The 15,858-nt window shown below is 42.7% G+C and overlaps 1 protein-coding gene across 2 annotated transcripts in view; it reads right to left on the bottom strand.

Moving 5' to 3' along the window:
- Window positions 1-15,858, bottom strand: part of PSAP (prosaposin) — a 41,204-nt gene that overhangs the window by 14,120 nt on the left and 11,226 nt on the right. The window contains exons 2-7 of one of the 2 annotated variants that reach the window (XM_084633261.1): window positions 6,925-7,061; window positions 5,513-5,587; window positions 5,099-5,224; window positions 4,320-4,514; window positions 2,846-2,989; window positions 2,171-2,227 (exon numbers count right to left, since the gene is read on the bottom strand). In XM_084633261.1, the coding sequence (XP_084489387.1) occupies window positions 2,171-2,227; window positions 2,846-2,989; window positions 4,320-4,514; window positions 5,099-5,224; window positions 5,513-5,587; window positions 6,925-7,061 (734 nt within the window). The remainder of the gene's footprint in view (window positions 1-2,170; window positions 2,228-2,845; window positions 2,990-4,319; window positions 4,515-5,098; window positions 5,225-5,512; window positions 5,588-6,924; window positions 7,062-15,858) is intronic. The other variant, XM_084633262.1, reaches the window with a different exon arrangement.

The following is a 15,858-nucleotide window of genomic DNA, read 5'->3' as shown; positions in this document are numbered from 1 at the left end:
ACTATAGGCTAGCAGAAAAAGCAGATGTGGTCACACTCACAGACTGCCCCTCTTCTCCCCACTACACAGGCAGTCTGACTATCAAGTAGTCATAGAAAGGGAGATAAAGTGTTTTGCCATCTCTATCCTCTAACAAGTCAAACAACTTCAGACAAGGGAGGTTTACTGCTTCAATGCCATACAGTTTTATTTATCGTGCCCCTCGCCCACACGACCTCCATGCACAGGTAGAAGCAATACCTCAGACAGAGAGCACCACTTCAGATTACACAGATTCAGGTCAGCCCAGCACTGCTTTTAGTCGAGTTCCCTGGTTCATGCACTATAAGCAGCGTTTCAAGGTATTAATGCTACAGCATCACCACATACATGCAACATGTTCTCGTTGAAACATGACAGACACAAGGTCTCCCCCAGGACTTTTCTAAATAGGAAACTAAGGCACTGGAGTGGAAATATGAAGGCCCCCCGTATCTTCTTCCCAATGCACATACTGTGGCTCTCTTCAACTACTGCTCTGACCTATAAAGGTTATCGTAGAAGAAAACCAGTCACAGCGCTGACTTCATCTTAGAGCTCAAAGACTCAAGAGTGAAACCAGAAACTGATTAGAGGCAGCATCAAGATTTTCCTGCATCTTCACCTCTACCCCAGGAAAAGCAATCCACTCCACTGGTGGTTCCACCATTAGGTTGGAATCTTAATGGAGAGCCGATATCAGAAGCAGGAACCATGACCCATTCATTGGCGATCTCTCCCCCTTCTCTTTTTCACTCCACCCCCAAACATCCCTTGTATCTGTCAAAGCTGACTGCAGTCACACCACATATACAACTAATTAGCAAGAGGTGAACTACAGCCCTATAGCTGAAAAGCAAGGCAACACCATAGGCAAGTTTCTCACATACCTGGTCCTGCTGTTGATAGAGATTGGAGACAGAGAAAAAAAAAGAAATGAAAGACATAACAGTTTGATTAAAGCAGTTGAGCAGCCTATATGGTTTACAAAATCTTGCTAGTGCCCCTACCTCTATGCATGAGGTAGGCGGTGCAAGGACGACCCTTCATGTAGTTAATTGCTCACTCCAGAATAGCTTGTAGCACATTAGACTTTTTCAAGCTATCACATTTATAAAGCACCCTGGGAAAGACTACATCCAGACAAAATGTAAACACTGCTCTGGGCAAACCAGAATGTTAAATGCATTCATGTTCCAATTTTGAATTGAAAATTTGAAGCCAACTCTAATTGGAATGAGCATTTTAATTTTCTTTCTTGCATAGAATGTGTGTGCCCTTAACTCCTGAAAGTCACTTCTAACTGACAAACTCCAAAATAAGAGGCCCACAATGTATACTGTTGAGACACGCTGAACACAATTTAAGTAAGGTTTTTTAAAGCGAGATAGCATGTCTATTGCTTAGACCAAGTGTTCAAGTCAGTCATGGGCTCCATTTAGAGATCTACTTTGCCAGTGAACGTATCACTTTGGACACATCCCAGTATCTCGGTTCCTCTATTTTTAAAACAGAGATAATAAGGCTTACCACTCTTTGTAAAGTGCTATCTATGTAAGCTGTTGCAAACAAAAATGTGTTTTTGTACACAATACCCATATCAATGGAACAACAAATTTCTTCTCCACTGCATACACCCCAATCTCAGATGCATTAGAACTTCAGCTATCTGAAGCCCCACTCTTCTCACAATGCTTACTACTGTGTAGATGTGCCACATCCATTCCAACCACCAGGTTTTGTTATCAAGTCAGGCCCCTGGGAAGGACCAGCTCTGGTATCTGTAAGAAGCATTTTTGGCATAGAGAAGAAAAGAGTATACACAATGGAAGATTTAAAAGCCACTTATTACATGCACTCTGAGGTCTGCAAGAACAAAGATGTCTGTGTATCCTGAGAATGGCTTAGACAGATACATAGGGGAAACAGCTAAAGAATGAATTCAGACTTTAGTCACCAAGTATACGAATATGACTTGGATTAAGGATCTCAAGACATCAGCTATGAGGTTTATGCACTTCAAAATGAATCTGGAGGAGTCCTGATGACCTTTAGCAGGCTTAGGGTATTAACATTCTCCAGAATAATGTAAGAGGAAGCTACACAAAACAGAAGTTATACCAAGAGGAGGTTTGAGGTCATATGCTCTTACCATGTGCATCATCATTTGAATAGCCAAGTCTGAATACTGGGAGATGTAGTCCTTGCACTGTGGGAGAGAAATACAGGCTAGTAAACAAAACCACTTTACCCATACATGCAACTGTAATGCCACATTAGGGTGAGATTACATACATTTTGGAAAAATCCAAAGCAATGTTTCCCACAAAAATTAAATTTGTCCCCAGCCTATTTTGCCACATGTTAAGTAAGCAGTTGTCTTTCAAGAAACTAAGCACACAATGTGGCACTTTTGGACATAGTCAAACAAAATTTCTTGACTTGTGTACATTACGTGTTCCCCATCACCCCATTTGGTTATTTAAATGAAAGAAAAATATATTTACTATTGCAGCATTACCTCACCTGGTAATTGCTATTAGCGCAGAGATTACTTGCCACAGTCCTCCAGGCTTTTCAAAACATTAAGATGCTTACCTTAGTGAGGATTTAATTTTGGGAGGAAAGGAAGTAAAGCTTTTTTGGATCAGAAAGCTTATGGTTTGTAAGAGCTGGGCCAGCAAATTAAATCCAAAAGCTGCACCTAACATTATCTACCTTGTTTCTACCAAATATAAATCCCACTGAAAACTGACATTTACAGAGGCCATTTCATGTCTCCACTATGGAGAATTTCCTTAATCAACCAACAAGATTATTTTGTTACCAGGTCAGCTGCGGCAGGTCCCAAGCGGTCACACTCCTGCTTGGCATGAGCAATTAAGGAATTCACAAAGGATGAGTTGGTCCTCACAGCTTCCTGAACATCAGTGACTAGCTGAACACAGTCTTTGCACACATCCCCAGCCCCCTGAAAAGGGAGAAAAGGAAAATACTACCTTAAAGCTGGTTATGCAGGAATATCTGCCAGACTTGTGTTGCTGGTATCAATTACCACTTCTATGATAAGAACTTTAACACTTCTTCTAGAAAGTACTTTATAAAATCATTAATTCTACTAATACACGTCAGCTAATGGAGTAACTGACAGGAATAGTCGGTCATCACTGTGTGTGCCAGCCATTTGAGGGGAAATGAGGTATACACATTGTCAGCAGGTGTCATAGCTATTTGCCAACAGCACAGGAATACTGACACTCTTGGCTCTGGAGGGGAATGTTCAGATAGTCACAGGCCATTCTGCCTCAGGTCCTTCCAGTCTGTCCTCTGCAGCAACTTGTCTCGGTCTACTCCCTATACAACATACCTCATTCCTTCCCTGCAAGCCAGTTCTTGTTGCCTCAGCACTGGACTGAGGTTGCTTCCTCTTCCACAAGAGATCAGCAGGGAGATTCTTTCCTGGGGTCTAAGTAATCTCTTTGCTTTCAGGTCTAGTGCCACTTGGAGAAGCAGTTGCAGGGAAAGTCCTGCTCAGCCCCTCCAGCCCTAGGCTGCAGCATGCTCAGTACAGACAGAACCTTCAGCAAATTTAGTTGCTAAACTCTAATGAGTTTCTACTGAGCATTGCAAACTTAAGATTTTTCAGGGGCTTATAACTTGGCCAGGTATGGGTGTTTTTTCACTAACAGCAAAAAAGCATTTCCCTGCCAAATTTCAAGCTTTTGTTTGAAAACCTGAAGAGGTACTAAAACTTCAAAAAAAACCAAACAAAAAACACCAAACCCCAAACTTTCAGTTTTTAGTGGTTTATTTGGTGGTGTGTGTGTTTTTTTTTTTTTTAAAGTGGGCAAAACATTTTTCCCCTCATCCCATTCTCTGAAACAGCTGGGCCTTTTTTGTTGAAATTTTCAAAGAGAACAATTCTGCTGGAGGCGGACACCTGGCCTGGAAGAGTTTCATCCCAAAGAGTTAAAGTTCGGCAAAGTTATAAGCAACTAAAAAGCAGGATCCTATAATGGAAAGCGTCAGGCAATCCTAATTATAGGCAGTATCATTACCTCGGACTATAACAATGCAGAAGACAAATCATAAATATTGCATAGCCAGCAAAAAGGCTATTTCACCCTCATATGTATAACAGAATTTATTTGTAGTGTGGCATCCACTTAGTTAAATGCATGTTGGTTTCCAAACTCCTAAAGTTGCCTGTTAACCCAAAATCAATGAACTGTTAAAGACCACTGACACTTGAATGGAACATATTCACTTTTCCTGTGCCTAGAGATACTCTGCATCCTTACCTGAGATTTTTGCTTGGGCTTGTCTTGAGGGTAAAGGAGAAGAGGCACATTAGCCATGAAGGGAGATGCCAGTTCTGAGAAGTCCAGTTCAGGTATCTTGTTGGACTGGAGTGATTTCTGAAGTTTCATTGCAGCAAGGTGCTTCTGAAGGGATTGGCACAAGCAGAGGGCACTGCACACTACTTCAGGATTATCCTGAATATGAGAGAGAAAAAATTAGAAAGACAAAGCACCAGTCTGACGCCATATTCAATCTCACAGGTTGCATGCACCTCAAAAGTGAGCTAAGATTCACTGCAAGAAAGTGGTTTTAGGATCTAAACCTGTTAATTGTTTCCTTGTAATCCCTAATCTGCACCTTCGTGAAATGGAAACTCTTCCATTGGATTATAATGCGACATTGTCTAGGCAAGCGAATACAGCCGGAAAAGTTCTAATTTCTATTATTGTATTAACCCAATTTATATCAAAGACATTTCAGAACATTGGGAACATTTATATTATCAGCAGCAGTGAAATTATGAGATATTGAGAACAAAATTTAACAGGGAGTTTTGGATAACAGGGGTTCAAAGACAAGATCTGAACCTACACCACTACTTAGATTTATTTTCTTTTATTGTAATGACTTAACTGTCTGCACATTCAGGGAGTCCCTAAATCTCATTCATATTTGCTTAAAGGATTAAACCCACTCACCCTACAAGGGACGAAAAACTCAGGGACACGGCATAATTTTTCAATTTAAGGTTTTCAAAAATTATTTACAGTCAACTTACTAACTCTTCTTTGATCAGGTCCATGACAGTTGGTAGGTAGGCATCCACGGTCTCCTTGCACTCAGATACCAGGCCTTGGTCAGGAAGGAACTCACATATCTTCTCGACATAAGAACGGATCTCACCCTATGAGATAAGAGGAGGGTTATTGGCTATGTTCATGCATGTGGCAGCAGAGAGATGAGCCAGTTCTTCATTCTCTGAGAATGACTATACACGATCTGGAAACACTTGAACTCCAAAGTGGGGTGGGGTGTGATGGTAGAGGTCTTAGAGATGCCAGTGTTGACACTCACTGCACTAACTTCTTTCAACACTAGTTTTTAAAAGCGTTAAGCCCCATTTGGAGATCACTCCCCCTCCCTGGAGCATCACCACTACTAAAAGGAAGTCACATAGTGCCCTTAAGCTTACCTCTGTGCTATTGTCCTTCAAGAGATTTCCAGCCACTGTTATAACGTCTTTACATAAGTCACATGGGATGCTTTTCTGAGGAAGAGTAAACAAAATATACTAAGCTTTCCTTGCACATTGCATTTTTCAAGCCTTTTGTGCTTTATTTCCTCTTCCAAAAAGAGTCCAATTCTCTTCCTGTTTGATCCCAAAGTTAAGGCCATTTCAAAATGTGTCAAGTTCCAGTTTCTAGGATAGACTGATGTCAGATACAAAACCAACATACATGGGTGGAAGAAAGCAAAACAATAGCACATCTACTGCAGTAAGAAATATCACTAATACAACGTGTTCTCTCAGACGATTGTGTGAAAATTTGCTTTTGATATGCCCATCTTAGAGGGACTTTCCTGTTCCACCTTCTCCTTCAAGGCATTCAGTCTCTTGAGATTGTTTTTGATTGCTCTGTTTAGGAATTAGGTGGAAAGCATAACATCATTTGATTTTAATGCTTTGTGTTGAGGAAGGAGAATAGAAATAAGATCAGGAGGACACAAAAACTGTAGGCCAAAACTAGTGAGAGTGGGGATCAGATGGACAAATTTTCCCATATTTTTTTTTTTTTAATCAACCTAATATGCTGCCTCTGGGGGCACGGTAGTCAATCAATTTTTGGTCCTGTCTGTAGCAATGAATAAAACAAGTGGGTAGGAGGAGGGAACAGATGGTCTAGTAAAACTAGCCAGTCTTGTACCCAACACATTTCCTGATGCATTTATACACAAAATGTTAACCAATTAAGACATACTCTCTCAAGCATACAGATTTGGAAGCATACTGATTGTACCATTATGGAGATGAAGGCCATGGCCACAATATAAGATTTCACAGAAAATGCAGTACCTGGTAAGTTTTAGGACACACCACAGGCATATATACAATTACAATTTTACTTATTTTTCCATTGTGACAGCATTAAATTTAGTGTGGCTCAAGGTGATCTCTGTAGCCATACTGGATGTTAGACAACAGGCGTTAAGTTTATAGGATTCACTCCTGGAAGCATAAAAGGAATTAAGTTTACATAGCTCATTTGGTCTCTGTCCCAGGATGGTCTCTAAGTTATTCTTCCCCATCCTGCTACCTTACAAAACAGTGATTGGACTGACATAGGCAGAAGTTAGCAGAGTGGTCTTCCTTTCCCTCCATAGCTTGCATAAGACAATTCTATTTCTTTTTAAGATCTGAGTTAACGCATTGTAACCAAGTCTTTGATGCAAGAATTTTGGATGGCCTGAACATCTGGAAAAAAGTGTGATTCAAATGGCACCTTCCTCCTCCAAGTCAGACACAAATTTTAGAAACAGTTAAGCAGCACATGAAAATACCGATGAACTGAACAGTAGAGTGGAACAAGTCTCAATTACACTCACCACAGAAGGCTTGTTCCAGACAGTTTGCTGACAGTGTTTCACAGCTCCACATTGTGACGCAGTCCGCAAATTCTGACACCATATCTCAGGACCCTTCACGCAGTTTTTCTCCCACAAGAGGGGGCTTGCCACAGCTGCTAAAGAGAAGTAAATTTTTCAAAATTGCACATCTGAAGGTCTCTCATACCCTAAGTAAATAGTTACTCCACATGAACTTCTAGCCCTGGTCTACACTAGGACTTTAGGTCAAATTTAGCAGCGTTAAATCGATGTAAACCTGCACCCGTCCACACAATGAAGCCCTTTATTTCGACTTAAAGGGCTCTTAAAATCGATTTCCTTACTCCACCCCTGACAAGTGGATTAGCGCTTAAATCGACGTTGCCGGCTCGAATTTGGGGTACTGTGGATACAATTCGATGGTATTGGCCTCCGGGAGCTATCCCAGAGTGCTCCATTATGACCGCTCTGGACAGCACTCTCAACTCAGATGCACTGGCCAGGTAGACAGGAAAAGAACCGCGAACTTTTGAATCTCATTTCCTGTTTGGCCAGCGTGGCAAGCTGCCGGTGACCATGCAGAGCTCATCAGCACAGGTGACCATGATGGAGTCCCAGAATCGCAAAAGAGCTCCAGCATGGACCGAATGGGAGGTACGGGATCTGATCGCTGTTTGGGGAGAGGAATCCGTGCTATCAGAACTCCGTTCCAGTTTTCAAAATGCCAAAACCTTTGTGAAAATCTCCCAGGGCATGAAGGACAGAGGCCATAACAGGGACCCGAAGCAGTGCCGCGTGAAACTGAAGGAGCTGAGGCAAGCCTACCAGAAAACCAGAGAGGCGAACAGCCGCTCTGGGTCAGAGCCCCAAACATGCCGCTTCTATGATGAGCTGCATGCCATTTTAGGGGGTTCAGCCACCACTACCCCAGCCGTGTTGTTTGACTCCTTCAATGGAGATGGAGGCAATACGGAAGCAGGTTTTGGGGACGAAGAAGATGAGGAGGAGGAGGAGGTTGTAGATCGCTTGCTTGTTGTGAGCTGAGAAACCGGTTTTCCCGACAGCCAGGAACTGTTTCTCACCCTAGACCTGGAGCCAGTACCCCCTGAACCCACCCAAGGCTGCCTCCTGGACCCAGCAGGCAGAGAAGGGACCTCTGGTGAGTGTACCTTTTAAAATACTATACATGGTTTAAAAGCAAGCATGTGAAAGGATTACTTTGCCCTGGTTCTGATTAATTTGCGGTTCTCCTAGATGTAGTCCTAAAGCCTTTGCAAAAGGTTTCTGGGGAGGGCAGCCTTATTGCGTCCTTCATGGTAGGACACTTTACCACTCCAGGCCAGTAACACTCTCACAGATATTGTGGAACACACAGCAAGCAGTAATAACAGTGGGAATATTGGTTTTGCTGAGGTCTAAGCGAGTCAGTAAACTGCGCCAGCGACCCTTTAAACGTCCAAATGCACATTCTACCACCATTCTGCACTTGCTCAGCCTGTAGTTGAACAGCTCCTGACCACTGTCCAGGCTGCCTGTGTACGGCTTCATGAGCCATGGCATTAAGGGGTAGGCTGGGTCCCCAAGGATACATATAGGCATTTCAACATCCCCAACAGTTATTTTCTGGTCTGGGAATAAAGTCCCTTCCTGCAGCTTTTGAAACAGACCAGAGTTCCTGAAGATGCGAGCATCATGCACCTTTCCCGGCCATCCCACGTTGATGTTGGTGAAACGTCCCTTGTGATCCACCAGAGCTTGCAGCACTATCGAAAAGTACCCCTTGCGGTTTATGTACTCGGCGGCTTGGTGCTCCGGTGCCAAGATAGGGATATGGGTTCCGTCTATAGCCCCACCACAGTTAGGGAATCCCATTGCAGCAAAGCCATCCACTATGACCTGCACATTTCCCAGGGTCACTACCCTTGATATCAGCAGATCTTTGATTGTGTGGGCTACTTGCATCACAGCAGCCCCCACAGTAGATTTGCCCACTCCAAATTGATTCCCAACTGACCGGTAGCTGTCTGGCGTTGCAAGCTTCCACAGGGCTATTGCCACTCGCTTCTCAACTGTGAGGGCTGCTCTCATCTTGGTATTCATGCGCCTCAGGGCAGGGGAAAGCAAGTCAAAGTTCCATGAAAGTGCCCTTACGCATGCGAAAGTTTCGCAGCCACTGGGAATCGTCCCAGACCTGCAACACTATGCGGTCCCACCAGTCTGTGCTTGTTTCCCGAGCCCAGAATCGGTGTTCCACAGCATGAACCTGCCCCATTAGCACCATGATGCGTGCATTGGCAGGGCCCATGCTTCCAGAGAAATCTGTGTCCATGTCCTGATCACTCACGTGACCGCGCTGAGGTCGTCTCCTCGCCCGGTATCGCTTTGCCAGGTTATGGTGCTGCATATACTGCTGGATAATGCGTGTGGTGTTTAATGTGCTCCTAATTGCCAAAGTGAGCTGAGTGGCCTCCATGCTTGTTTTGGTATGGCGTCCGCACAGAAAAAAAGGCGCGGAACGATTGTCTGCCGTTGCTCTGACGGAGGGAGGGGCGACTGACAACACGGCTTACAGGGTTGACTTCAGGGAGCTAAAATCAACAAAGTGGGTGTCTTTACATCAAGGAGTATTTCAGGCAGGACTTCACGGAGGGTTCCAATAAGAAATGGTGCACCTAAGTTATCGTTCTTATTGGAACAAGGAGGTTAGCCTGGCCTCTGATTGATACATGGCTAGATTTACCTCGCTGCACCTTCTCTGTGAGTGACTGCAGTGTGATCTAGAAGAATGAGTCCCCTAGACAGGGGAGGGGGGGGAAGCAAATGAGTACAAAACAAATCTGGTCTATTTCTTGTTTTGATCCACTCCATCTATCTTTTACATCTTTGGCTGGCAGACGACGGTGCAGAAGGACTGCATGCCATCCACATCTCATGGCTGCTCGGCAGAAGATGGTACAGTACGACTGCTAGCAGTCCGTATCGCCTGCCCGCTCACCATAAGACGGTTCAATAGGACTGACTGCAGGACTAAAGAGAATGACCTGGTCAAGTCACTCCAAATTTAGTCCCTGCACCCATGTCTGCCCAGGCGCTCCCAGCCGACGTGGCCAGGAGCACCTCAGACATGACGATGACGGCTACCAGTCGTACTGTACCGTCTGCTGCCACAAGGCAAGGGGTTGCTGCTACTGTGTAGCAATGCCGTACCGCGTCTGCCAGCACCCAGGAGACATAGGGTGACGGTTACCTGAGCGGGCTCCATGCTTGCAGTGGTATGGCGTCTGCACAGGTAACTCAGGAAAAAAGGCGCGAAATGATTGTCTGCCCTTGCTTTCACGGAGGGAGGGAGGGAACGGGGGCCTGATGATATGTACCCAGAACCACCTGCTACAATGTTTTAGCCCCATCAGGCATTGGGATCTCAACCCAGAATTCCAATGGGCAGCGGAGACTGCGGGAACTATGGGATAGCTACCCACAGTGCAACGCTCCGGAAGTCGACTCTAGCCTCGGTACTGTGGAAGCGCTCCGCCGAGTTAATGCACTTAGAGCATTTTCTGTGGGGACACACACACTCGAATATATAAAACCGATTTCTAAAAAACTGACTTCTATAAATTCGACCTTATTCCGTAGTGTAGACATACCCCTAGAGAAGTTCAATTTGCTTTTTAAAATAGATTTAAGACACCGATTCCTACCCTAAAATGTAAGGGTAGGAATTTATGCAGATTATAGTCAGGTTTATACACAGATATCACCCCCCACTTCCCACCTACTACCAATCCCTACCCATACCTTCAACACAAATAAACGCCAAGTTCTAATGCATACATATTTTTGTATATTTAATATGCCATCAGATCAATTAAACCCTTCTTGAACCAGCTTTCTAAAGTGTGGGTTTCTGAAGAACCACAATGCTCCGACTGGGCTGCTTTATTTCCCCTACTTTTCCTCAAAGTGAATTAAACTTGGAAAACTGATATGGAAAAGCAATGATCCTTTTGAACATTGAACTAGTTAGGGGCAGTATTAACATTTGGGTAGCTGCCCCAATACTTAACCTGTGAGATTATAGTCTTCCCATCAGGAGACCATGACACCAATGCAAACAAGCTAGTTTCATACTAAGGCAATGGCTACATTACCACTTACGATGGCAAAACTTAGGTCACTCAGCAGCGTGAAAACACCATTTCCTGCCCAAACGACAGTTTTGCCGGCATAAGGGATATAGTGCACAGTGCTGGGTTGGTAGGAGAGCTTCTGCCACCCACATAAAATGGTGGCTACATGAGAGATGTTACAGAATCACAGCTGCATCTGTACCACAGTGCTGCTGTAAGGTCTCTAGTGTAGACATAGCCTAAGTCAGCGTTTCTCAAATGTTGCCACAGTGCCATCAGGGACTAGAATTTGTGGACTTTTCTTGCGGCCACAGCCTTTTGGGCTGTGATATTGCAACTGATTTTTTGTTTAACGCAATGTTTGCATTAGATTTCAGAATGGACATTCCCTTGAGTAGAATGGGGAACAGTTCACACTATCAGCGATAGTTTGAGGCTGTCTACAGACTCAGAAAAACAATTTTAAATAACTTTACACCAATGACTGTCTGGAAGATTACCTTTACAACCATAAAATCTAAAATACAAGTTTTCAGAAAAACAAAAGCTTATATTCAGAGTATGATTCTGCAGAATTTCATAGCACTATGTAATCCATCCACAGGCCCTTGCTTATAGGCAAAGTATTTGGATCAGAGCATCTTTAAGACCAGTAAGAAAGTCTTGTGGAGCTGCTTGCTCCACATGTCAGGAGATTCATATTGTTGAGATTTGGGAATAATAAGAGTGGATTATGTTTTTGGTTGGAATTTACTTTTTGATTCACTAGTGGATAGTTACTGACGTCTATAGATGAGATATCAGAAGCTGAATGTTCTTTTCTGCCCACTGATTAGTAAGGGAAGTGGTCCTCATTTTGCTCCGGAGTCATTGTTTCTAAAGCCCCTCTGTATATTTGTTTGCATAATGCTACCTGTCAAATTTCTATTTGCGTTTAGTGAGATTGGCATAATGGGCTATTAAAACTCAGGTCCCAGACTGCTCCCATCTAGTCAAACTATACTCTCAAATAGATACAACCTTCTGCTAAAGCTCCAGCCTTTTCTTTGACACAGACCTGACTAGTTTTTCTTGTAATGATTTTATGAGCAGTCGGATGTTCCCGCATTCATTTATTATGAGTGAGGTTTAGCATATGGTGTCCAATTTACGTGTCTAATGAAATTGATTGAACTTTACTGACTGACAAAAAGAAAATCATTCAACTGCAGTATACTTCTACTAGGCATAAGTTCCCTTAGGAGACCACCTCAGGTGGTTTATAAGATAATAATCTACAGAGGCATTTTTTTCCCCTCCCATTTGCTTAGTAAAACCTTTGATTTGGCAGCTGCTTTGGTAGAGGCATCAGCTCCTGAATGTGAATATATTGCAAGGGAATGGTTAATTATGACATCCCTCTTCCTTGCTTGTGCTGTTTGTTTTTTGAGGAAGTCAGTCTTAGTACAAGGTAAAGCACAGCAACTGCTGCTATGGAGCATGACAAGACAAGTGATATCTGTTACAGACATTTTATTAATTCTTCATTTTGATGGATGTAGGTTTTGTGAGGAAAATATGAGGAGGGTAGGATGAAGATGGGTAGGAAACCAGCACCTTTCAGAGTAGCTTCAGGAACTATTAGATGGCATGTTATTTTAATGGCAGAATCACCTTTTGAGATATTATAAAGTTATTACTAGATACATTAATGGACGATAGGTCCATCAATGGCTATTAGCCAGGATGGGTAGGGACAGTGTCATTAGCCTCTGTTTGCCAGAAGCTGGGAATAGGCAACAGGGGATGGATCACTTGACGATTACCTGTTCTGTTCATTCCCTCTGGCACACCTGCCATTGGCCACTGTTGGAAGACAGGACACTGGGCTTGATGGACCTTTGGTCTGACCCAGTACGGCTGTTCTTATTCTTTTCTCACAATCCTGATTCCCTAAACTTTAGTTGGCCCTAACCATTATTGCATTTACCAAGTCTCAGCCACAGACATTGTGAAAAGCCTCCTCTAATCCTATGGAACTGAAGTACAACTTGTATTTGAGGATCCTTTCATAGCAAGAAAAACCCCAGTTCAGGCAGAAGCTGGGTGACAAACAAGGCTGTCTACTGGCCCATACTACTGAAACATTTGAAGTAATGAATTCAGAAGTTTTTTGAAAAAGCACAAGTGTAGCAGTGGATCAGTTTAACTAGATAGGGATGATGGCAATACAGTGAATAAGAGCGCTAGATTAAGGGGGTATTAAACCTATTGTGTTATGTCAGTGTAATCTTCTGTGCAGATTTTTATATTTAAAACCAGGCTTTTGATTTTAATTTTTTTATTTTTAAACTAAAGTGCAATAGGCCTGCTTTAAACCAAAGATAAGTCAGAGGGGTTTGCACTGGTTTAACAGGTTTGTTTTTTTAAACCCACCTTTTGTTAAACTAGGATAATTGTGTTTAGATAAGAACTTAGGCATAACTCAGAAACAAGTCCATCAGATCTTTTCCACAAACTTCTTTCTTCAGGATGGTTAAGAGTCAGTCCTATTCTTTTTGTGCCTAGTTGTTTATGTGGCCACTACAACCTTTTGACAGAACAAACATTTGTTAACCACACATGAATCATCAGCTTTCAGCTGCATGCCTTTAATACAAATTTCTGCTCCTTGGCTCTATATTGGACAGGGATTCATAAAACAGGAGCAGCCATGGATTGCTCTATTTGCCAGCAAGGCATGCAAGTAATGAGCATCCTTTGATTAGAAAAAGTGGGAATAAGCATCTTTTTTCAGGTTACCAGGCTGATATAAAGAACACTAACAGAGTGATGCAAGTCTCTTGTACTTCTTACAGTAAGCAAGACACAGCTGTAATAAGATTTAAGGAACACCATCCAATAATTTTATGGTGCAAATAAAACAGAAGACTTATACTGAAAGCCATATTTTCTATTATTGTATCCCTATGCATTTGACAGTACTACTTCCTTTTTAGTGAGTTTCCCTGTTTGCTTGGAAAGGCCCAAAATTTGGAAATATGATTGTAAAAACCACAGAAACTGGTTGGGAAAGTACCCAAAAATACATTTAGCTCATTTTCGGAAGTTGTGTAGATTATAAATTTGCTGCAGTGCTTTTAACAATAGTCTGTATGGACACTCAGATTGAGCCTCTAGGTCACAACAAAGCATCCCCACATAGCTTTTCACCAGTAGCTTTAAAAGAAGTGAACTTGGTTTAGTATCTGCTCTTCACTCCTGAATTCAGCAGCAGAGCAATGCAATGCAATACAAGAGGGGGTATATCAAGTGCCCATCAAGTCAATCATGGCACACAGGACTTTTCTGCTGAAGATTGTTCTTCTGTCAGGTATCAGGAGAAGCCACAAGCTTTAGAAGGTGAATGAACAAGACATTCCTGTGGGGAAGCTGAGGCAGGCGGACAGTCAGCTGCCTAACAGTATCCTTTCAGCTGTAAAGAAGCAAGAAACAGGAAAGCACAGGATGGGAGGCAAGATTAATAATGAAGATATGAACTATAGAATCAGTTGCTCGCAGTGGCTATAGTGATGGTGACTAACCAAATGAGTTTTGTGGACACAGGTCATTGGTTTATTCTAGTTCTACCAATCAGCCTTTAGCTGGTAGCAATGACTACCTCATCTAGCCAAACTCACATTCCCCAACTCTACACTACAGAATAGCCATCTGCAGAATTTCTGTTCCTGGACATACATTCTATATACTCATACTACCCCTTGCAGAACAACCTGAAATGTTAGCTATTACCTTCATCACCGCCGGCCATCATCCTGGCACCTCCCAAGGGCTACATCTCTCTCCCCTCCTGCCCACAAGCAGGGATACAACTTTTATAATACGTTCTGCTGGCACCACTATGTCCAATGCCTATTCAGTAGGGGGGTTCTCCCCTCTTCCTTATTTATATTTCCTCACCCTACTAATGTTGGGGTGCCCTTCTCCTTTAGGAAAGTTGAAATAATTAATATACTAATCATATGTCAATTTGTTGCCATGGCACTCTTGCCATCAGACATCTGCAGATGTTCCTATCCTAAAATGTCCAAAAGCTGGTGTTAGCTCACGTTCCTGTGGTTGCCTGGTGTCGTTATGGACAAACTTCCCCTTAAACATTCTATTCCCAATTCCCCAAAAGTCAGGGGTGGCCATTGCACCATTTAAGTGTGGCAAAGTTCATCAGCCTCAAGCCTTATGCCAACAGCTGAAGTCAATGTCTTACAGGATACAGGCCTGTAGGTTTCCTTGCATTATTGCTAATATAAATGCTACAGATAGCTTGATGAGCTACAAGTTCCCCCACTGTACTTCTGTTTCTACAGCTACCAGTTTCAGGATTTTTCTCCCTCTATGTAAGTCTTGTGTTGTAATTGACTATTATATGAAATGCAAGAAGGAAACCCCCAACAGCAAGATCTCTGCTCCTTTTAAGACTTATTTAATTGGGGATGATAGCCAGGAGAAATTTAAAGTTTGTAGTTTATAGTCCTGAAAAGAGTTGCCCCTCTCAAATCCCTATTCTCTCATAATAGCATCTTTCACATGAAAGGAGGAGTGAATCCTCACAGTGACAGCACTAGGTTTGTTACCAGTACTGGACAGGACTGGGGAGAAGTGAGGACGAAGTGCTGTCCGTTACAATCACACAGCTTTTAGTACTTGCTGGATAAACCAAATGAAATTAACCTTTTAGTTATCCAGTGTATTATTTTTGCTGTCATCCACTTTTAGATTTTAAATTTTATTTAATTTATTTATTACAGCTTTCATTCTTCTCTTTACA

The sequence above is a fragment of the Lepidochelys olivacea genome (genome assembly GCF_965140295.1).
Source record: "Lepidochelys olivacea isolate rLepOli2 genome assembly, chromosome: 7".
NCBI classification, from domain to species: Eukaryota; Metazoa; Chordata; order Testudines; family Cheloniidae; genus Lepidochelys; species Lepidochelys olivacea.
This window is presented reverse-complemented; position numbering and strand designations above follow the sequence as displayed.